Source organism: Cyprinus carpio, chromosome B4, assembly GCF_018340385.1.
Source record: "Cyprinus carpio isolate SPL01 chromosome B4, ASM1834038v1, whole genome shotgun sequence".
In the NCBI taxonomy this organism is placed as follows: domain Eukaryota; kingdom Metazoa; phylum Chordata; class Actinopteri; order Cypriniformes; family Cyprinidae; genus Cyprinus; species Cyprinus carpio.
The window spans coordinates 3,846,032-3,871,415 of NC_056600.1; the positions used below are offsets into that span (position 1 = coordinate 3,846,032).

The 25,384-nt window shown below is 37.2% G+C and overlaps 1 protein-coding gene across 3 annotated transcripts in view; it reads left to right on the forward strand.

Moving 5' to 3' along the window:
* Positions 1-25,384, forward strand: part of LOC109104261 (metabotropic glutamate receptor 8-like) — a 189,148-nt gene that overhangs the window by 137,145 nt on the left and 26,619 nt on the right. For all 3 annotated transcript variants that reach the window (XM_042721648.1, XM_042721649.1, XM_042721650.1), the window contains one exon: positions 13,512-13,712. In XM_042721648.1, coding sequence (XP_042577582.1) covers positions 13,512-13,712 — 201 coding nt within the window. The remainder of the gene's footprint in view (positions 1-13,511; positions 13,713-25,384) is intronic.

The window sequence follows — 25,384 nt, forward strand, 5'->3', positions numbered from 1 at the left end:
CGATAGGTTCAAGATATCTGAACCTCTTCCAGATTCATCTGATTGGTCCATTGATTTTCAACTGCCATTTTTTTTTTCGTTGAGCTGTTTTTAACCATGTCCTTCTGCTTGATGTTTGCATCATAATCTAATATTAATATCAGTGTTAATATAAAAACAAAAAATAACCATACACATAAAAAAAAATAATTAAACTAGATAGCTTATGTATACAAAAAAAAAACCTTACACAAAATGTATTTAATAATCGAAAATATAATAACAATAAACAATAGAACATTTTTAAATGAAATAAATCAATATAAACAAATACAGGGCTCCAAACTGCAACTAAAACGTTTGCATCTGCAACCATAAATATTAATTTGCGAGTGAAGTTTTTGCTGACCCGCCGAAAGCTCCTCAGGATTTTACCACTAAAAAAAACTTCTCAGGCGGCTGATTTGCTTCATTCTAGCAGTGGCCCGTCTGTGATAAACGAACTCGGGCCGAAGGTTATACACACAACTACACCGAGCGTGGACCTGCCGCGTGTACAACAGCTTTCAGCCGAGATCGGCCCCATAGAGAAAAAAGCCGTCTGTCAGCCAGAAGTGTTTTTGTAGAGTCGGCGTGGCTCTGGCCCATTATCTTCTCACCGATGCTGAGCTGAACCGACAGAGACGCATTTCAGCCAGAATCAGCCCGAGTGTTATTGCGTTCTGGGTAGATATTTACATGTTATAACTTAAAAATTTGAATGTAATGCCTTTTTCCTAATCAAATTTTTATGTTCACGTATTAAACTGAGACGAGCGCATTAAGGTTTAGTGGAAAAAGAGAGTTCAGTCCTCATCTCTGCCGCACACCAGTGCTGACGCACACAGTCTGATAAAACGCAGCTCCGCGTGCAGCGAGGAGAGACATGACGGAGACGGAAAAATTTTATTTCGTGCACAACTTGAACAAACTAGAACAGTAAAGCTGTCAGCTGTGTATTTGACAATATCGTTAACAATTCTCGTGTATATAATTAATAATATGGCTTCTTCTAACAAGATCTTGGTCTGTGTTCTTTAATGCGTGTTTATTTTTGAAGTGCAACTGCCGTAAGTAATCGCAAGAAGCTTGTGCATAAAACGTGTTTAATGAATTCATAACGAAATTCAAACAAGTACAGTTTTGGCGCTCGTTAATGGGGCAGGGCCGCGGTCGCCGTAGCGCCTCAGTGAAAGGGCAAGTTACACCCAAAATCATAATCTTTCTATTTTACTAATTGTACAAATGAACCTGAATTAACATCAAAAGGCTATTTTATCAGAGATCTACAGTTTTACTGTTGTCTCATGTAGGAGGAAAGCTACACTCAGTGGCCAAGTGAGCTTATGCTCCATGATACTGGTACAGACTCTGTGTAATGAACACTTCTTTGTGACTGTAGATTTCAAAGCTGGAAAAAGACATTTAGTTCCCACTTTAAGTGAGTTCCCAGGTTTCATCTACAAGATGGATTAAAAATGCTGATAAAGTCAAGGTATGATTGAAATGTTAAAATGTAAATAAAAATAAATAAATAATAATCGTAAAATAAATAAAACACGTTTATTCTTTGGCACCTAAAAACATTATTGGGCCTCCTAAGTTTTTCATATGTTATGAATGAAGATGAATTAACAATGAACAATAGCATATTTTTAAATGAAATTAATGTAGGTTAACAAATGATATAAACATGATAACTATTTTTAAACAAAAACAAAAATAAAAATACATAAAATTTTTAAACAATAATACATTAACAAAAATCTTAACCAAAATCAAATCTTAATTAAAAGCCATACCAAAAAAAATAAAAATAACTACAAACCCTTAATAAAAATAAAAATAACTAGTTTTGTTGTTTAAAAAATAATGTGAGCTGATCTCTACATTTGATATGATACAGTATGCTGGTGGGAATGTTGTAACAACAATATTTAAGCACACCAAAAAACAATTGACACATAGATAACACACACACACACACACACACACTGGTCAGATGGAGAGGAAGCTCAGTGTGTGTCATGAGTCACTGCGCTAATTTGAGGGCAGCACAGAGCGAGTGACGCAGAGATCTTGTCCACCTGAGTGCGTCACTGCTCATGAGAGACTGCTACAATCCTACAACCTCACCCAACAAAATGAGCCCAGACATACCAGGGTCAGACTAACAAAGTGACAAAGCGCCTGTGTCGGTCAGCAGAGCTTGAATATCCACCTTGAGCTGCAATATTAGAATTCAGAGAACGCAGCCATCTGCTGAGGCGCATGACAGCATATTTTAAAGGAATAGTTCACCAAAAATCTAAATTTACTAAAAACGTACTTACTCTGACACCATCCAGTTTGTAGATGAGTTTGTTTCTTCATCTGATTTGGAGAAATGTAGCACTTGCTCACCAATGGATCCTCTACAGTGAATGGGTGCCATCAGAACGAGAGTCCAAACTGCTGATGAAAACATCACAATAATCCACACCACTCCAGTCCACCAATTAAAATCTTGAACAAAATCTTGTTAAAATACAAGACCTCTATCCATATTGATTTCTCCAAAGAAATACTCTGAATCAGGAGAGAGATATGCACAGATCAAGCATTGTTTACAAGCAAAAAAATTGTTCCAAAAAATTGGTTTTGATGTAAGAGGACAAAAAGGGATGGACTTTTTCACTGGAGGAAGCTGTTGAATTGTTTGTAGCACAGTCTATTTCAAGGTTTACACACTTAACCTTTTTTTGTTCATGGCTGAATACTGCATAGGCAATGATATGTAAATGTGAGTGTTAATATGTTAATAAACTGATGTTTGTGCAGCTTAGTTGTAGATGGAGCTGCAATGCTAACATTAGATTATCTCTACACTGCACATCAAACTTTTATTGTTTCAAATGAGCAGGAAAATCCACAATATGACCAACTATATAATACAAAAAGAAATAACACACTGAGAGCAGAGCTGCTATTAAATCTACTAAATCTATAGAGGAGAATGAAATTTGCCGTTGAGCAGTAAGAAAGCCATTGTGAGTAACACAGGATTTTAATGTCTTTGTGAATATGCGCTTAGAAAAGTGCACCAGGGGAACGAACGCAACCCTCGGCTTCCACCACGTCTGAAAGAATGTGCTTTACTTAATGAACATAATTATACATCACACACATCGCCACCAATCACATTTTGTGACGTCTCATCCATTCGCAGTATGAGTTGTTTTTCGCACCTGAAACACAGCAACAGCACCATCAGAGAGCGGAAAACTTCATCACACTGTTTCTTCAAACACACAAACAAATCATCACACCCAGCAGTCCTCATGATAGCTGCACACTCTTTTAGCAACTTAGTTGTAGCAGATAAATAAAAAGCTTGTTTCCTCCACAGGATAAAAATTAAAGGTAACTGTGACTTTCTACCTCACACTTATGACTTTTTTCCTCAGAAATCTTCATCTTACAAATCTGAATTGAATCTTGTGAGTTTATATCTTGCATTTGACCTATCGGTAAGCCCCTACCCTCAAAATCATAATTAAGCCAAAAAAAACCAAAAATTATATCCTGTTTCAGTGCCATAGAGAAACATTGGAAGATCCGAAACTTATATCGGTTTGATGGTGATTATGCTACAAAAAGCGAAAAATTATGTGCTTGGGGTACTTGAAACACTGATTCCAGGTATCCTGAAAGGATGGGCAATGGAATTAATTTTATTACATTTCCTAAACCCACACAAAACTGCGAAAAATGTCCCTAAGCATTCAACCCCAATACCAATGAAGTCGAAAATGATTATTTTCTGGTTGCCATACTCCCATTAAAGGGATACGTAATTCACCCAAAACTAAAAATTTGATGTTTATCTACTTGCCCCCAGGGCATCCAAGATGTAAGTGACTTTGTTTCTTCAGTAGAACACAAATTAAGATTTTTACATCAAACTGTTGCAGTCTGTCAGTCATATAATGGAAGTGGATGGGAATCATGGTTTTGAGAGTCAAAAAAAAAAAAAAATACACAAACAAAACCAAATTAAACCCTGCGTCTCATGACGATACATTGATGTGTAAAGATACAAAACAATCGGTCCTTGCAAAAAACTGAACAGTATTTATATGCTTTTTTTACCTCTGATTTTCACTGCACTGTGCTAACTGTCCTGAGTGCATTTTCTCAACAGCTGGCGCCTGATGCGTCGTCTTCTACTTCTTGCTTTATGGTGGATCGCAGACTTATAAGTGCATTACCACCACCTATCTCTCAAGTTGACACTCTATCTACAATCTCAATTAGGAGTGTCAGTTGTCCACTTGAGAGATAGGTGGGGGTAATGCACTTACAGTATGTCTTGTACTGTAAGTCTGCAATCTGCCATAAAGCAAAAAGAAGAAGACGTGTCAGGTGCCGGCTGTTGAGAACGCGTTTTGAAACCCTGTTTGCATTGTGATCTGTATTTTTACATATTTATTTAAAAAAATATTTATATTACCCTTGTCATATTTAGGTTCCACTTGAATGATGGTCCTTCCGTGTCCAAAATTGATCTAAAACATCTTGGGACAAGGTTTTCACACTGACAGCTGTCATTGCAAGACAGTAGCAACTCTGTATGTGTGTTTGAGTTTAAATGTCAGAATTGTGTTTAGATCTCACAATTCTGAGGGGGAAAAAAAAGTCAGAATTGTAAGATAAGTCGCAATTCTCAGAATTCAGAACTCTCCAAATTTTTTTTGTTTAACTACGACTTTTTTCACATAATACCGAGTTTACATCTCCCAATGTAGATTTCTTCTCAGAATTCTGTTTACATTTCACAATTCTGAGAAAATTGTGGAAAAAGTCAGAATTGTAAGAGAAAAAGTCACAATTGCCTTTTCATTTTTTATTATTTATTTATTTTTTTCCCCTTAAATGTTGTTGTGTTGCACTGTGTCATTTTATGTATTATTACAGCTTTGAATCCAAGACAAATTTCCTGAAAATAAAGTATATAAATAAAATAACTCTAACTATAAACATATTTTATTATTATATAATGGAGGAACCTTTACTTTTTGATATGTTTTCAGTTGTTTGTGAATATTTGTTTAATGTTTACTCTGTATGCAGCATCATGTTTGTGAACGATCTCTCCTGCTTGTGTTTTACTGAATGAAGAATCGAGGTCAGTGTGGCGGTCACAATAGATTTTGATGTCAGCCAGTGATGGAGTTTGTAGTGGCACAAAATGCCAGGTGCATTTTTATGTCTCATTGTAGCCACATGCTTTAATGCAAAATTACATTTTAACTAAGGCTACATGCTTTAATGCCTTATTATAATCATCATTGTATGTGTTGGTTTGCATATATTCATCTGTACACAATGTGTATATGAGAGATTTGTTATGTCAGATCTGACTAAATTTGTTCAGCTTGGTTTTTATAGGGCATGTCTATATGAAAATAATGATTGCACAGTGAATAATGACAGCTTTAGCTGTCTAATTGATATCGTTTTGCTCTCATTATGAAGCTTCCTTCCACTTCCATTCGCATGTGGAAATGTTATCGACAGGCTGCCACAGCTGATGCAGACCTCTCTGTGTGCAACACCTCTCTCATTTTAATGCATGCGGTAGAGCAAGCCACGAGGCCAATGTAACATACCAAAAGAAACGAAGCACAGGACTCATAATACAGGTCATGTGTGCAGAATCAGGGGACACTGAGCCCAGGGCTGTGTTTTTACAACTGTGTTTAAGCTTCGGGAGATGTGGGTAATTAAAACTGACTAAATAGAGCACTTTTGGTGTTTGCTAAGGTAAGCATCACTGTTACTAGTGTTCAGAATTAGGTTTAGGGACTTGAGAAGCCCTTTAACCTTAAATATTAAACCTCAGCGTTTAACAAATTTTTGTGCTCCGGACATGAGTTATCCCTCAAATCATGTGTCTTGCTAGTTTTTTTTTTTTTTTTTTCAAAATTTCTCTCTCTCTCTCTCTCTCTCTCACTCTCTCTCTCTCTCTCTCTCTCTCTTCTCTCTCTCTCTCTCTCTCCCTCTCTATAATAAAATTAAATATTAATTTTAAATAAAATTAAATATTGTGGTCATTTTTTGAAGTGCCAGTTCAGTTAGTTTTTTATGTAGACTGTATATGTGGTTGGATATTATAACTGTTCATCTCCTCCAGTCTATGAATATATATTTCCCAGGCGTCCACTCGTCTCCATCTACTCTACAGAGTGTCGCTCTTTACAAGCAATCAGGCCTCTTTAATTACTCTGCTGCTGTGATCCGTGTCACTACGACACGCAGCCTCGTGATTGATTCCACGCCAGCAGATTGTTTTCCATGTTGATGATGCAAAGGTCACGATTCCGCCCACTTCTCATTAATGAAATCGTCAGAGAGTACTCTCGATACTCTTGTTTGTGTGTTTCTGCACCGGTGGTGGAAGTTATTGTGCAACTAACAGCCCTTGTTTACTCACTCATTGACCTAATGAGAAACCATCCGCAACTTCAGTACAGACGAGCCTGGCGTTTCAGCTCCGCTTCACTGTCTTCAGTCATTAGACATATCGATGCTGGCAATCGATGGTTTCATTTAGAAAACTGCGGTATGGAAGGCCTGCCGTGTGTTATATTTAATGTCTGCGCTGTGTAGGAGTCTATAAATATTTGAAACAACACTTCTACCTGGCTTTCTGTGGATGTGAAAGCGATTTTTTTTTTGTCCTGACGGGACTGTGGCCAGCGGTGTGTCTTTTTTTGAGGCGGGTACGTAAAGATAAAAAAAAACGCTTCACAACGATATGGATGCACATTAGTGTTGACATGGGCGGTGAGAAAATTGTGGCGTTGTTTTCCCAAGAGCCGATCCGTCCCTTCAGCCGCTTGATTGTAGGGATTTTCACATTATGCAGAGTTGCACTTTTATTTAGTTATTTATGTCATCTACAGCATTCAAAAGCACTGAGGGTTTGAAGAAGATGACACTGATGCATAGGAGATAGTGGACGGCTTTATGTGTGCATTTCCTTTTGTTTTTCTTCCTGTTTATAGACTTGTCAAAAGTGTTGTTGATTTGGATCAGTGTTATTTTAGTATCACTGAGATACTAAAATAGGTTTTATCCATATTTTGAGCCTTAGTTTGAATTTTGTTGTGTTTTTGTTATTTTTGTTTTCATAGATGTCTATGTCATTTATTCATTCTTATTTCAGTTTCAGTTATTTTAGTACATCGAACATTTGTACATTTAGTAACATTTAAAATAAGAAATATGAAAAAAGCCTTGGCAACTTGGAATTTTAGTATTAATTTATTTTCTTAAATAATTTACTGATCCCAAACTTAAAAAATGTGTACAACAAATATATTATTTTTATTATTATTAATGTGTTCAAATATGTTATAAATATTAATTATTTTTCTAAGTAACTTTAAAACACTTCTGTCAACATTTTGTTTTTAAAAATGTTTTTGCTTAATAAATGTATTAATTTCTAAATAAAAGTATAAAAGTAATAATTTGACTAAAAGTATAAAAAAATCAAATTATGGGTAAATAATTAAATAAACAATTAAATTTCCTAACCTTTAACTTCTGAATGATCGTTTATAATATAAATATATATTTAATCTTAATACATAAGTATTAGTCAGCGACTGAATGAGTGTGTGATTTAAATATATATTTAATCTTAATACATAAGTATTAGTCAGCGACTGAATGAGTGTGTGATTTGGAACACATGGTTTAAGTATAAAATACTAACCGTTGAGATGCTGTTTATAACTATTTTGTAGTTTGAGACTCTTCACAGACTGTCCTACAAATCCAAATGCTGCTTGTGAACTCTTTCTATCTCGTCGTCTTTGTTGTAAAGTTCCTGTTCTCACTCCATCTCGGTCACACTGAGCACGATTCGCAGTGACAAAGCAACTGGAAGTCATTCATTTTCAATGAGAGCTGGTCATTTGAGGAGAAGTGAGCTCCAGCAGCCGCTTGTGATGTGACAAGTTCATTTTATGCAAAAATGATGCAGTGACTAATTGAGTAGGAATGCTATCTTTAACTTTACAACATATGAGGATGAGGTGCTATTGCAGTGCTGTGCAGAAGCACTTTAAACTCTAGATAAGAATGCAAAAGTGAACAAACTCCCATGTGTGTCTGATAAAAAGACAAAGAAATGTTTCTTCATCTCCCTAAATAACAGCACTATTAGCTCTCGCTGGGTAACAGGCATGGCATTATTAGCTGAACGATGGAAGTCTGACGTTCTCTGCTGTACTGAGAGTTTTGTGGTTCATCATCTCACTTGTGAAGATCACGCACTCTCTTCAGACTCATTGATCTCTCAGACATAAGAGTGCTAGTCTTCACAGACAGGAGACATAATGGAGTAAAGGGTTTTTTGAAGACGGCAGTCGGTGTTTGGAGTGCCATGCTGTGAATGCTAAAGGAGCTGCTTTTTTCCCATCATGCCCTCAGAAACCCGGTGTCAAGCTGGAATTCACATGCTCAGCTTTTATTACAACATCTTCTGGCCTTGTGACATGCAGTTTTAACCCTGTGACAGGCACTTAACGTACAGATTTGTCTCTCTTTTCTGTGAGACCAAATTCTGTGCAATTCTGTGCAGTGCTGGACTTGCTTTAACTTGGTCAAACCAGACTGGTGGTTCTAATATGCATACTGGCATCCTTAGATTTATTTATTTACTTATTTTTAATAATAATAATAATAATCCATCCATCCATCCATCCATCTATCTTTGGCGAGCACAGGAAAAAAGAGAATGATTCAGATCTTTGTCTGCTTTCTTGGAAGCATTTGTTTGTTTGTTTTTAAGGGAAGCACAAATGGAGAAGTTTACTAACTTGGAAGCATGTTTTGTTTATATTTTGCCTAAAAATCCAAAATTTACATAAAGAAAATGTAGACTAATTTCGATTGTAATGCATTAAGATATGTTCTTTTATTTATTTAGTTACTGTAGTTTGTTAGTTAGTTCTTGTAATTCACATTATGTTTTTAATGGCGATTCATATTAAGTTTCTTACTGTTTTCATAAAAATGCAATGCAATATATATATATATATATATATATATATATATACTATATATAATAAATCGAAGGTTGTGCCACAATACTACAATGATGTATGAATACTTATTTAAATATTATTATATAGTTAATATTAATGTTCATATTGATTCATTATTTTTGTCATTGTTATTATTTAATTTAATTTTGTTTTATTTTATATTTTATCATTTATGTAATTGTATATTTTTAAATGTAATTATTTTTATTTTATTTTATTTAAATCACAACAATGGAAATTGAGGTGGGGATGTGCGGTATAGGCAGAAAATTATTTTAAATATATTATCTCATTTGGTTCTTTAGGTTTTGTAGAATATGAGCTGGACTTGTTTCTTTTTTATTTCTCCATGTGGCCTCGTGCACTGAAAGCAATGAATCCACTCTCTCTGTGTGGGAGACTCCTCTGCTGCGCTGTGTAATTTAGTACCCTGACTGAGTCGTAATTAAAACCCAGCGTCCTCAGCTGGGACTCGCACCTTGCCATGGCTCTGCTGAAACAAGAAGTCCAAATAAACGCACAAGTCTGACTTCCACAAGCCTGACTTCCTGTGCAGACGCCACACCTGGCTGCTCCGGCTGACGAGACAAATCCGACTGTTGTTAGATTGGTGTCAAGAGCTCAGCTGGTCTCGCCTTTCCAGCAAACCGTATCCAGCGAGCCCTGGAGAGCACAAGGTGGCAGAACCTCAGCCGCAACTCTTAATGCGATTTCACGCTCCGTCTTATTGCCAACAATAAGACTAGTCTCTAGTGCCGTGCATGCTTTGACTCTTTCTTCCACAAGACGAGCGCTTACACAAAGACTAACCTGCTGAAAATTATAGAGGGGAGAACGGTTCGAAATAAAATAACTGATGTCAGGGTGTGTTTAGCCTTTTCTCAAATAAATCCGAATTGTTTAAAAACAAGTATTGGAGCAGTGACAGCAAACAGGGCCGCTGTGTGATCCGTAATGACTCGGGGAAAGAGGGCATCGGGTCTCGGACAGCATGAGTGTCAGTCTCATTTTGAAGTTCAGGAATCCCATCAGCTTGGAGAAATTGCAGTGATGGGTTCAGAAATGTGCTGTCTGGAAGCCGGTCAGAAGGATTGGCTTTTTGGCTCTTTTGCAGCAACCACAAGCAGACGCCTCATTCTGTCAAACGGTGCCTTTTCTGTTTGATCTTTAAGTACTTTATCAGATATGTAATGTGTTAATAAAAATTGCAGTCTTGCTATTTCAAGCTAAATTTTAATATATCTTGTGATATTATTATGTATTGAGAAAGATGATACTTGTGAGGTTGTGAAACTGCACCTATTAGAAAGACAATGAAAAGCTGGTGTTTAATTTAATCCTCACTTATTCATATTTTTAATTTAAAATCTAATTGTCTCCTGTTGGTGATTAAAAAATTATTACCAGAAAAAGATTACAAATAGAAAAAAAGAAATTACAAAAAAAGCAATAAAAAGAGGAAATGTGTGTTTGTGTTTATAGAATTTTAATGATTTTACATGGTTGACTAATTTCATTTTTTAATCATATTTTATCTATAATGTTAAATTGAATTAGAAATTCAAGAAGAGAGATCTTGCTAATTCACATTACCCACGTTGTATTCATATGTAATTTCTATTTATCTATTTATTTATTTATTTATTTTATGTATTTATTTATTTATGCATGTATTTATTTATTTTATATATACTAAACTATGTGTCAATATTTGATTTATATTGTATTCATATTAAATATGCATATGTATTGATATGTTAATATGTTTGTTTATGCATATTAATATTGTTTATACATCAATATTTACATTTCATCTAAATGACTGTATTTGTTTATACAGTAAATAGAAGCCAGAAGCATAAGGAGGGTACAGACCACAACAAATTATATATTAAATATATAACACACACACACACACACACACACACACACACACACACACACACACACACACACACACACACACACACACAAATGAAATAACATGTCTGGATTTTTGAAGTGTTTATATATTTTTACAGATACAGTACATGTATACATCTGAGATACAGTACGCCTGCTTTGCAGAATGACAGAATACTGATCGGGTGTCATTTGGTTGCAAATGCAATGATCTATTTCTTATTTTAGCTGTAAAAACAGGCCTGAATGCTTCAGTTCAAGTGCTGATGTTGACAGAGAGATGCTGATGTTTTTCCAAGCTTGGCTTGAGTAATGCAGTCAGATGTACATATATTATGTAGCCGAAGTGTCCTCATTAGCATAAGATGGCATATAGAATGGTGATTATTGTCTCAACATTGGCACACAGAGACGTAACTCAGAGAGAGAGAAAGAAACGAACAATTTGTGCATATTCATGACACTGCCAGTCATTACGATCTGCTCTGAATTCAAGCCAGATATCGTTCTTTTTCTATGATACTGTCAGCCTGCTACAAAACTACAGAGAGAGGAAGCTATTTAGTCTTTTTTTTTTCACAGTAGTTCTCCAGAGATGGAAGGGAAATGTGAGCAGGTCTTTGATGAAAGGGAGGGAATTTAATTTTCACCACTAATTGACATTTAATTTCAACTCTTGTTAGTCTCATTAAGCTGTCTGTCATCCGTGCTGCCATCAATCACTCAATAAGCATCAGTTTGTTTCCTTTCATGCTCAACAGAGACACAGAAAAGCCTGCACACATACCGTAATAAGCATAAAAACAGGACATTGTTGTATGATTATTGTATTATCACCCAAAGCCCCTCAGCTCCAGCTCTGAATCGAGGCAGCTCGTGAACTTGTGTATTGTGGCATTGCTGGTATTGGCTGCTTGTGAGTAATCGCTCATGTTTGTATGTTTCCTCATATGTAAGTCGCTTTGGATGAAAGCATCTGCTGAATGAATAAATTTACAACAAACAAAAATACTAGCTCTCTATTTACTGAATACTGCAATATTATTATATTATATTATATTATATTATATTATATTATATTATATTAATGTTTTATGTATACTTACATATGTGTTATATTATTTGTAATTATATTATATTATATTATATTATATTATATTATATTATATTAATGTTTTATGTATACTTACATATGTGTGTGTAACTTTTGTAATGTAAAATGATAAAAAAAATTTATTGCATCATTTATTGCTTATATTATTTATAATATTATTTATTTTAAATATTCAAATATAGTATTTGAATTGTTAGTCTAGTTTTGTGTCTTAACCTGGTATATAGAATGTTGAAAATTTTAAATATATTTTATTTATTATATATTATATTTATATTAGATATGTATTTATAATATATTTAGGTTTGTATTATTTTATACATGCATTATTTGTATTATATATAGAAATTTACATAATTATTGTTATGTTATATTATATATATTTTATAATATTTTAAATTACTTAATTATATTATACTCAGGTTTATATTATTTTATGTATATTGTAGAAATGTATTCAGGATGATATTAATTTTCTATTTTTATTTTATTTATAACATTATTTATGCTATTATATATTAAAATTTATTATATGTTATTTGTTTTAAATATTCACCAATATGTTTCACCAGTAGGCTTCCAGCTAGTATTGCTTTCCGAACATAGTTCATGATTTTGATTGTGAATGGTCTGTCATTGTGGAGGTGTGACCACAAATAAACCTGATGTTCACCTTGTTTGGACACTGGGAGTCAGTTTGTGTCGTATTAATCACACTGTTCAGGTCGGGTAATCCATCTAGTTTTTGGAAGACCAAATGCATCATTTTCCCTTTGCTCTGAAAGCGCTATAAAAGTGGATTGGATTTCATTTACAGGAGCCTATTAATTCCTTGCTGACAGCAGAAACGATGGAGGACTCCAGGTCTTGCTAATTCACCTTGCCCACGTTTTATTTATCCTTCGTTGTGTCGAAAACCGTGGTGGGAGAAGAAAGATCTTCCCTGAGGCATCCGATGCTAAAATACACCAAGTTGGAAAGCGCTCTGATGATTATGAGAGAAATAATCATAGATGCCCGAGCCAAATTGAATTTTCGCACAACAACAGCTGGAATATTTGTTCTGAACGGCAGCCGTGATATTACTTTTCCCATCTCGAGAGATATGGAAGAAAATATTTGTTTGGAAAGAACGCATTTTTGCTGCTTTAACGGGCAAAACGTGTGCATCAGATGGCTGGCGCACGCGCCTCCTCGAGGATTTGATTAGCTAATTACTCTAATGAGTGGATTCATTTGAGAAACATTTAATAGCAATTTATTAAGAAGAGAATTACTGCATCTGCAAGAGTGGATTCTCCAAGTGAAACATCTTATGCTGAGCTCTCAAAAGACAGTGTTTGTTCAGGATGTGTGTTTTGTATGTGTTTGTGCAGGTCTGGAGAAGGTGGGCCGTGACTCCAGTTACGAGCAGGAAGGCAAGGTGCAGTTTGTGATGGATGCGGTTTATGCCATGGCACACGCGCTTCACCGCATGCACAGGGACTATTGCTTTGGATACCCCGGCCTGTGCCCCCGCATGAGCAATATCAACGGAAAGGAGCTGCTGGGATACATCCGGAATGTTAATTTCAATGGTGAGTGCTTGGATCTTCAGCTGAACAACAATCTGACATGTTCACAAGTCGCAGGTTTTTCAGGGCCAAATCTAAATCAAGTTTCAAGAGTGATGTTCACTGATTTAAGTTGGTCAAGTACAAGTCAACTTTCGGGTTCTGCCTATAATGCTTAACAGATACTTAGTTGTAAATACCGTTAAAAAGTTTGGGCCCAGTAAGGCAATTTTTATGGAATAAATGATTAGTTTTATTCAGCAAGGGTGCATTAAATACAAATACAGTAAGGACATTAAAAATGTTACTATATATGACTTCATAAATATTTTTATATTTAATATTATACAGTACTGTATACTGTATATATTTATAAAATTACGCAGATTTTAATTGAAATATACAAGCATGTAAACACCTTAATCACAGTTTTGCTGCTCTGACCAAAGTGCGCATGTGCTCGTGACATACATGAATGATGTGACATACACCTGTAATAATACGCAGATTAGAAATGATGAAGGGGAAGAAAGCAACGCATTAAGGAAAAACAAAACTCGCCACCAGTCTCTGTTCCTTACCCTCATCCAGAAACGGTAAGTAGAATGTGACGGTAACATAGGCAAACGAATTGCCGTCACATTTCTATGGCGCTGAAACAGCATGGAATACAACCATACAAAAGTGTTTTACATTAGACATAAATAGGCCTAAATTAAAACACCTGCTCTTTCTGAGTCCATCATTTGTTCTGTGCAGTGGGGTATGTGAATAATGGCATTAAAAAATTAACCACAATTCTTTGCAAATAATAAAAATAATGTAAATTGCATGTAAATGGGAGTGAAGAGCTTTACTCTTGACATGTAAACATCAGAATGCAATTATGTCCTTACTCTGATTATTGGAAATAATTGCATTATTGGTGCGCATGTAAACGTAGTCAATGTTGTGAAACGTGCAAGAACCAATGACATTAGAATGGAACAAAATAGAATTTTGTGTTCAATGAAAGAATGTTTTTTTGCAACACAAGAGTGAATAAATGATGAAAGAATTCAAATTTTTCAACTATTCCTTAAAGCCTTATAAAGTATAATGTGCATTAAAGCCATAATAACGGAAGTGTGATGCCATATTTAACTTTGTGGCACCGTGGGCATGTCTATTGCCGATGCAGCTTCTCATTTTAGCCACCAAGCACTTGTCTGTACATATTCAAGTGTTTTCACTCATTTTTCAGATTTCCAGCTTCATTCATGCACGCAATCACAGATCGCCGTTCTTCCCTCTCGTTGTGTTTGCCATTTCTCTGCCAAGTTGCAGCGTAGTCTTACGACACCCCTCAGTGACCCTTAACATCATCACACATGCATCAAAGCAGAGACCGGAAAATGTGAGTTAAGCACATGCAGGGGTGCTCATATTTTTTCTTAATGTTCCACATGCCTCTTAATAACTCGAGAGCATTATAACTCGTGAGGCAAGAGCTGTGCGTGATTGACTGTTTTCGTTTCCCTTGTGTGCCTTGAATCATGTTGAAACAAAAGGAGTTAAACATTCTCTTTGAAACCATATCAAACGATTCATTTAAATATTAGTTTTGCTCTGTGCGTCTTCGTTACTCTTTCATTTTTCAATCCCCCAACTCCAGCGTTTTGTTATCATCTGCTTATGTTTGCCTTCAAGTTGTGTCATTTGCATAACTGCTGTTGAGCGATTAAGGTGGCAGGGCTGCGTGGGACCATTAAAACCTCATTAATTTGCTTTCTTGCGGGCAATGCAACCTGGGTTTTTTGTTCCACCACCTTGTGTTCCTCATCGACTGTGTTTGAAGTGAAAGACAGATACGGACAATTCACTGACAGCATGTGCATTCGTGAATGTGACCAGAAATGTCATTAGAGAAAGAGACCTGGTTTCTGTTATTCTGCTGTGTAAGTATGATTGCGTAAGTGTATTGATTGCACATTTCGATGAAGTAATCATTTTAGACTTAAAATGATTGTGGTGTGCTGCCAATAATTGGAGGATAAATGTTTTGTCTTCCTGTTTCATGAGTAGCAAGTCAGCATTTTAGAATGATTTCTGAAGAGTCATGTAACAGTGAAGACTGGCGTGATGATGCTGAAAATTCAGCTTTGCATCACAGGAATGAATTATGTTTTAAAATATATATTCATATAGAAAGCAATGAAAGCCCATTTCCAATATGAAAAAAAAAGGTAGGTTACACTTGATACACATTCAACTAACTATAAGTAACTTTGCAACCACATGTCAACTAATTCTCACTCATTTGCAACTGCACGTCTACTAACTCTCACAGTTTAGGGTTAGTAGAATAAGTTAACATATACTTGCAAAGTTTCTTATAGTCAGTATGTTGTATGTTGTGGACCCATCAAAATAAAGTGTAAGAAGATATTAAAAAGACAGTGTACTAATACTCTAATGACTGCCAGTTGACATTTAGTTGCAAAGTTACTTACTGTTAGTAGAATGTCTAAAGTAGAAAATCAAAATAAAGTGTTACCAAAAGGTAATTGTGACATTGTGAGATATAAACTTAGAATTTAATATTCTATATGTATATGTTTATTTACATAGAACAGGTTTATTATAATTAAATCATAAAAAAAAAACATTTTTGTTACATAAATTATAATAAAAATAAAATATTTTTACAAATGGTAAATATAACGATTATTGGAGTATGTTTTACAAGAAAACATGATTTCAGTTGCTTAATTTCATGTTTAATTCAATGTGTTACTTTCAATTTCTTTTTAATTATTTGTGAATTTACTAGACATTTCTGTGTGACAATTGTTTCAAAACAGGCAATATTTTTTATCAAATCTATCCTCCAGGCCACAGATGTAGGTGACTTGTTTCAGTAGAAGAGTAAAGAAGATTGTTAGCTGAAACCACAGCCCTTGGTGATTCATAAAATGTACATCAATGCTACCATCACTTTAAGAGTCAAAAAAAGTGCAACATGAAAACCCGTGGCTTCTGGTGATACATTGACATCTTATAAAGTCAAACAATTTGTCTGTGCAAGAAACTGAACATTATTTACTACATTATTATCCATTCTGTAATCCATTCCCTCAGTCAAATGGGAAAGTCAGACTAGTTCTTTGAGTTAACCCTTAAAGACCTAGAATATTTTAGGGGCATCTGACACGCCTGCACTTTCTTAGTTTTTTTTAAGACATATTCTAGCAGTCAAAATTAAGTGCCATATATTATTATAAACAGGAGAACTTGAAGTTTCAGTCTAACTAATTTAAAGTCTCAATTTTATTTTTGTTTTCTCTAAGAATTAATGAATTTCCAGAATTTTAAGAAAAACGCAAGAAACAATTGGGTGTTTTTTTACTGTGTACTTAAACAGAAACTCCTGAAGTTTGGATTTTTCGAGAAAGTTGTATTTGGGTGTTTTGTCGTCACATAACATCCCCCAAGCAAGTTATAGCCATTTATTACAATAGTGTTATAGGCACTTTTCAGTGAAAAACAGGTCTATTTATTTGACCAACAATATAGATGTAGATGTGTCCAAAAATCGTTTTGGGAGAAAAAAAAAATAGAATCAGTCTTATATAAAAACAAAACACAGTAAAAAAAAAAAAAAAAAAAGTGACTTTTTTTTTCAGAAAAATATATTTTCAATCTGAGTATGAACAACAACAAACACAAACGGTGCAGCTAATAGTGAAAACAGTTGCACAAATTGTCTTCTGCAACAAAAATACCAACAGTGCAAATGTTTCACAAACTACACACAAAATGAGTGAGAAAATAGAAAAAATAGACATAATGACATAAATTCCAGTGCTTTATCCAATATGTTCTACTGTTTCATCCTTGTTTTTGGTTTGTTTTATGTCAAAGTGCTCAGTCGTGTGTTTTTCTGTGCTTTCTCATGCAAATGTGTTATTTTGTGTTTGTTTTCATGCATGCACAACAGACTTTACTTTCATTGTGCATTTGTTCAAATTCCCAAAGAAATATCCTAAATGGTGGTTCAGAAGAACAAAACCTATGTTTATTGGTTGAATATGGGACAGTTTGAACCAATCTGGGCACGGGGGTGGGACTAAGCATCAACAATCGTTCCTGTTTGGCTCAGAGGAACGAAATGCATTGATTTCTTCTGCCAAATCAATGTTGTCAAAATGTGATGACGTAATCACATACACTACGGAGCCTCTGAAAAGTAAAAGTGAAAAGTGACATGACATACAGCCAAGTATGGTGACCCATACTCAGAATTCGCACTCTGCATTTAACCCATCCAAAGTGCACACACACAGCAGTGAACACACACACACACTGTGAACACACACCGGGAGAAGTGGGCAGCCATTTATGCTGCGGCGCCCGGGGAGCAGTTGGGGGTTTGGTGCCTTGCTTAAGGACACCTCAGTCGTGGTATTGCCAACCTGAGACTCAAACCCACAACCTTAGGGTTAGGAGTCAAACTCTCTAACCACTAGGCTACGACTTCCTGAATATCCAAATAAAACAAATGAGATCTCTCCGAACAGCGGAGAATAGGATTAGCGGTTCAAAAGTTATTAAACATTTAATGGGATAGTTCACCCAAAAATGAAAATTCAGTACTTTTCAGTGTCTTGATCGTGTAAAGACTCTTGTTGTCTATGGGAGGGTCTGAAAGCTCTCAGATTTCATCAAAAATATCTTAAATTGTGTTCCAAAGATTGACGAAGGTCTTACGGGTTTGGAACGACACGAGGGTGAGTAATTACCGACAGAATTTTCATTTTTGGGTGAACTATCCCTTTAAGAACAATAGTTATTTTTAGCCGCAGGCAGCTGTCTCGATCTTTGAGGGTTAATTTCAAAGAACTGGTCCAAATAACAGTTTTACCACTTTTTCCACAGGTTTTTTTATGAGATTTTTCTAAGACGTCAGTGAGATCAATAGCGAATAAATGGAGACTTTTGATTATCTCCTAACATGAAGACCCAAGAACGTTTTCTCTAGAGTTTCAAAAGAGATATATCTCTTATACTGTATATGTTATAAAGTTAATAGTTATATGAAACATAACTGAGAACTCTTGTTTTGTCTCCTGAGCAACCTCTCAGCAATACAATTTACCACTAGAAACAGAAAAAGGAAATAAAAATAAAAATCACTCTGACTCTGCCCTCGAGCTTTCTGGGAAAAGGCTATAGCCGCCAAAAGGGGCTGTTTAACGATCCCGTGCCTCTTTTTTTGAGCTGTAGTAACCTTTCTCAGCAGCATGAGATGGGCCGCCTGCTTGATCCCACGGTCCGCTGCAGACACTTTGCTGTTATTGACACCCTCCTGGAGAGAATCAAAAACTCCCGCACATTAAGAGTTCCTCAGAGTCCTGACACAAGAACCTCAAATAACATCATGATGCTGCTGCAATGAAGCAGATATGGACAAAAACAATGAGAGAGCGAGAGCTAAGAATGAATGCAAACTGATAGCAACCAAAAACTGTTTTAAACTTTTAAAGATTTTTAAAAGACATTAAAGTTTCTTAAGTAAAAACATCTCGGTTACGTATGGTAACCCTCGTTCCCTGAAGGAGGGAACGGAGACGTCACGTCGGTGACCGACTAATTGGGATATCACTTCGATAGACCAATCTACTTTGAGTGTTAACTAAATGAGCCAATGCACATTGGAATGCAATTATTGCATCCAGCTGCCGCTGATCACAGTGTGAGTATAAGAAGGCAGCAGGTGCAATGCATACCAGGTTTTCGCTGAGGAGCCGAGCCGGCGACCCGGCTGCTCAATGGTGGTACAGCAACTGTGGGGACGGGACGTGACGTCTCCGTTCCCTCCTTCAGGGAACGAGGGTTACCATACATAACTGAGACGTTCCCTTTCAGTCGGTCACTCTCGATGCCACGTCGGTGACCAACGAAAATGGGATCCCTACCAAAGCGCCATGGGTGCTGCCCCTTCCAGTGAGGTGATTCCAACCCTCTGGAAAGGCAGAAGTCTGCCGGGGAATACGGGCTCTAAGGCTATACCGTGGACTATACGCATACGAGTACCGCTTAGGTCTCAATATGGAACCCAGCCTTCCACAGTTCTCACGGATTCATCATGAAGGCCTGGCGCCAGACATTCCGCCGCGTCCAGCTGCCTAGGGTGATGGAGGATCTCAACAGGGTCTACAGTACTGACACTCTGGAGCAATTTAAGCAAGCTGACACTAACCGGGGCCTCTCTGTGCCACTACCCGTTTGAGGTGAGAACACAGGAGGATACCGGCTCTACACGAAGGCTATAGAACCTAGCAAACGTGTTAGGGGTCGCCCAGCCTGCAGCTCTACAAATATCTGTCAGCAAGGCACCACGAGCCAGCGCCCAGGAGCTAGACACTTCTAGTTGAGTGAGCTCGCAACCTGAACAGGCAGGGCACACCCTGTGCCTGATAAGCCAGGGTTATGGCATCCACAATCCAGTGGGCCATCCTCTGCTTAGAGATGGGATTCCCCTTCTGCCGGGCTCCGTAACAGACAAAGAGCTGGTCTGAGGTCCTGAAGCTTTGTGTCCAGTCTATGTAGCATCTCAAGTCTCAGACGGGACAGAGCAAAGCCAGGGCTGGGTCTGCCTTCTCCAGGGGCAGTGCTTGCAGGTTCACCACTTGGTCTTTGAAGGGTGTAATGGGAACCTTGGGCACTTAGCCAGGCTGGGGCCTCAGGATTACCTGGGAGTCAGCTGGCCCAAACTCTAGGCACGAATCGTCGACTGAAAATGCGTGCAGGTCCCCTACCCTCTTCATGGATGCCAGTGCAAGCAGGAGCAGAGTTTTCAATGAAAGAAACTTTGGCTCAACTGAATGCAAAGGCTTGAATGGGCCCTGCTGTAATGATTTTAGCACCAGAGTCCGGTCCCAAGAGGGTATGGAGGGGGGCCGGGAAGGATTTAACCTCCTGGCCCCTCTAAGGAACCTGATGACAAGGTCATGCTTACCTAAAGACTTCCCATTCATGGGGTCATGGTACGCAGCAATAGCAGCAACCTGGACTTTGAGGATGGAAGGAGACAGCCTTCGCTCCAGCCCTTGCTGCAGAAAGGAAAGCATGACTGCAATCAGGCATCTTCAGGGGTCTTCTCGGCAAGAAGAACACCACTCGACGAACAGGTTCCACTTCGGCTCTTGCCGAAGTGATGGTGTTCACTACCTCCTGGGGTAGGTCACCTAGAACCTCCGCGTCCCGTCCAGGGACCAGACATGGAGTTTCCAAAGGTCTGGACGCGGGTGCCCAAATGGTGCCCCGTCTCTGAGTCAGTAGATCCTTCCTCAGAGGAATCGGCCAAGGAGGGGCTGTCGCGAGGAGCACTAGTTCAGGGAACCAGGTCCGAGTGGGCCAATACAGCGCCACTAGCAAGACTTGCTCCTCGTCCTCCCAGACTTTGCACAGTGTCTGTGCGAGAAGGCTCACTGGGGGAAACGCATATTTGCGTAAGCCCCGCGGCCAGCTGTGTGCCAGTGCGTCCGTGCTGAGAGTTCCCTCGGTCAGGGAGAACAACTGGCAGTGGTCTCTGGAGAAGCAAACAGGTCTACCTGAGCGGCTCCGAACCGTCTCCAAATCAGCTGGACCGTCAGGGGATGGAGTCGCCATTCTCCCAGGAGCATTGCTCGAGACAGCTCGTCGGCTGTACGGTTGAGCAGGCCCGGAATGTGAACGGCACGAAGTGACTTCAGAACCTTCCGACTCCAAAGATGGAGGTGGCGGACAAGTTGTGACATGCGACGGGTGCGCAGACCACCTTGTCGGTTGATGTACGCAACGGTCGCTGTGTTGTCCGTTCGGACCAGCACATGCTTGCCTCGTAAGCGTTTTTTTATTTTTTAAAACTTTTTTCACTGAAAGTTAAGTATTATGTAAAGTTCACAAAAATACTACTTTTAAGTTTTATATCAAGTTTATATTTCCCAAAACTTATTTTACTCTAAAATGGTGAGAAAATCAAAGCAATGAATCTAAACAAGTTTTGTTACAAATACGGGCACTTTTTGACCATGACCATTAAGCCTTTTCAAATCTTTGTGTGTGTGTGTGTGTGTTTACATAGCAAATACCTAAACCTTTATCTAGTTTTGTACCATTCCGGCGAAGTAAAAAATTCTTAATCTTTATTGATCATTTTTATGCTTATTAAACTTTGCAACATGCTCACATTCAGCTCTATTTGAAGTACAATGTTGTTCAATATCAGTTAGTGATTCAGCTCAATGGTTTTAGTGCCATTAGAGTGTAACAATCTGCTCTACGTGGGCTGCATTTCAAGAAATCGGAAACATAAAAAACATTTACGGACAGATCCAAGTGGTGAATTGTGCTGAATGTGTGAATGAATGCTGATTTACATTGCAATAGATCAGCATTAGGCTTGTTTAGAGATTGCATTGCCTCTCAATGCTGGACACCGGACATTTATTATGATGACACTTTTCATGGTCTGTTGTTAATGGCACGTTCCCAAAGCCATGCCTCACAGACTGAAGTCTTTGTATGCACTGCTTCATTCACCAGTGTGTAGCCTGTTCTATTTTATGTTTTCTTTGCAGGATCCAGACAAAATGATTCCTACTGTGAGAAATGGGAGAAATAGTCTACAAAAAAGACTAGATGTTTACATTTTTTGTCATTCGTGAGCAATGAGCACTGGTCTGTGGACAGACAAAACTAGGGCTGTAGTACGGACTCGAGTCCGGACTCGAGACATTTTTCTATCGTCTCAGACTTGTCTCGGACTCGTTGGTGTTTGCACTCGGACTTGTCGGTCTCAACCAAGTCCAGCAAAATTAGTTTTGCTTCTTCAAAACAAAACCACATTTGCATGTTGCGCCTGAAAACGTGTGGAAAATTCTAGGCGCGCCGATTTCTACATTTTTCCAAAGCACTCTGTAGCCTGCTCTCTATGCTTGTGCTCCCGTGGCGTCTGCCATTGCTAAGCAACCATGTCCTGCTCTCCATGAAGACGCAGAAGTTCCAGCAAAGGATAAATGGATTTCCAGCACTAAAAATCCCTTGCAGTAGCTCTGCTAATATATTCATTTAAAAAATGGCTATCCTTGTACAGCTGTGATCAGCTGTTTCTCCATCTTGGCTTAGCTTTTAATTTTGTTACGGGAAAGGATGAAGCTGATTCGTTGATTCTTGTCACATGACCAGCGGTGCACTCGCTGCATTCTAAAAAGTTTAGATGTTTCTAATTTAATTTTCTACCTGTTAGATTGTGTTTTATTAACTTCTACACCTACCCCAGCCTTAGACTTACCCTTTACAATTATGAAATACTAATTAATGTTGTACAGTATAACAAAAATGACTCTGTATTTTTGTGCGCATGCCCAGTAGAGCCAAATGTATCCCTTCTAGCTTTAACCGTGCGCATGTGTCATGTCCCGAGCTTTGAATGTGTGTGCGCTGCGCCAAGGCATCAGTCATTTTAATTTTTGACCACAGACATAATGTCAGCAAACAGCAGCATTATAAAGTAAATAAAATGTAAATAAAGTACATAAAAATAATTTGACCCTACAGCTCCAAACTCTGTCCTAGAGGGCCAGTGTCCTGCAGAGTTTAGCTCCAGGATCTAGTTTGGAGACCCCTGTCCTACAGAATTGTTACTTTGCACATGCTTTTTGATCATTACAAATAATAATATGAAATTATTTTCTTAGAATAGGAGATATGCTGTCTCTTGCATCACATACTGTACATTATCAGTAGTTAAGTATGTGGTCTTGAAGAGGATCCTTTTTTTTCTCTCTTATTTGGACTCGGTCTTGACTTGGACTAAAAACTTTTGGACTTGGACTTGGTCTTGACTCGGTCTCGACTAGTCCTGGTCTTGGACTTGTCTTGGACTCCACAAAGCTGGACTTGACTACAGCTCTAGACAAAAATTCCTGGCATGATTTTAAAGTGTTGCTGGGGATTGCTAGGATGTTGCCATGTGGTTGCTAAGGTGGTTTGGGTGGTTGCTGACTGACCATTTAATACTCTGGGTTAATATTTAGGGTAAGGGGTTGTTCAAATCAATAAATATGCAATAATAATAAAAAAAAATAGTAATGACTTAGGAAGCACCATTAGAATGATGAAAATAGTCTGATGTCATAGAATCTCAATATTAATATGATTGTGATATTTTTTATTGTGGCATTATTATCGTAAAACAATTTTTTTAACTTCCTTTAAATTCTCATTACCATAATGCAAAATTGTAAAACTTAATTACAAATATTTTGTATATATTACCATGCTGACAATTAAATATAAGATCAATAATAAATAAAAATAGTAATAATAATATAAATAATAATAAATTGAAATAAATAATAATAATATTGAGAGTAATAATAAAATAACATTTTACATTGTATATACAGTAAATATATGTTGTGTGTGGCCATGACCATGATGCATTGTGATAATGAAAATTTAGTTTTAAGGGGTTTAATCTATATGTCATAAAAATAATGTAACCATACAAAAACTTATTATTTAATTAAACTTATTTACTCTTATTTAAATAAAATAACATAGAAAAATGAGCAATTATGAATTTATGGTGTAATGTGACCTGGAGATGTTTTTGTGAGATTCACCTTTTTGCACATATAAGGAACACACTCACACAGAGTCCTGTGCTATTGAGGGGTAATGGTTGATGAATATCTTGGACGTCTTGGCGTTTGGCCATGGCCGATATCACGGGGAAAGTGAAAGGTTCCTCATTAAAGTGTCTGAGTCTACTGGTACTGTGGAACAATTACATCTTAGCGCCGATTGATGAGTTAAGTCACCAGAAATGGAGCTCTCTCATTACTGCCCGTCACTGCACTTCCTCTGTTCCTTCACAGACCACACACACACTGCATTAACCACTAGCCAGTGTGTAATAATGGACACAGTGCTGGCCAATTATGATGGGTGAATGAGAAGAAATGGATGAGTGTGCATAGAGGTCCAGAAGAAGCCTTTTAGAAGTGTGCAGGGTTGTAATATGCACGTGTATTTGTGTGAGATGGTATGAATGAAGTTTATGAGTGCATTAAAATGAATGTTTGGAATGTGCACTAATGCATACTAATATTTAAAATAGTAGGTGAAATGGTGCACAGAATGCTTCAGTGAGTAGTATGTTTCATTGTTCTTACATGATTGTGAGAGTGTCCAAAATTCCTTTTTTGTCACACCTGCTAATGGAATTTGAAATACACATACTAATAAATATTTCTTATAGGCCATAAACTTTTTTCCCCATTATTTTACATTTATCATAATACTACTACTACTACTACTAATAATAATAATAATTATTATTATTATTAGTATTATTATTATTTTGATCACATAATAATAATAATAGTAATAATAATTCATGTTCTTAATTTTATTTTATTCTGCATAGATTCTAGGTGATTTCTTGTTCAGGAAGTTCAGGAGAGTTAGGGTGTTCTGAGTTGTTTCCAGGGTGTTTTGGTAGTTGCTAGAGTGTTGGGGCATTCTGGGTGGTTGCTAAGGCATTTTTGAGTAATTGCTAGGTAATGTTTGGGATGTTCAGGGTAGTTAGGTCATTGCAAGGGTATTTTTGCTGGTTACTGGAGTGGTTTGGGTGGTAACTGGGGCATTCTGGGTGGTTCCTATGG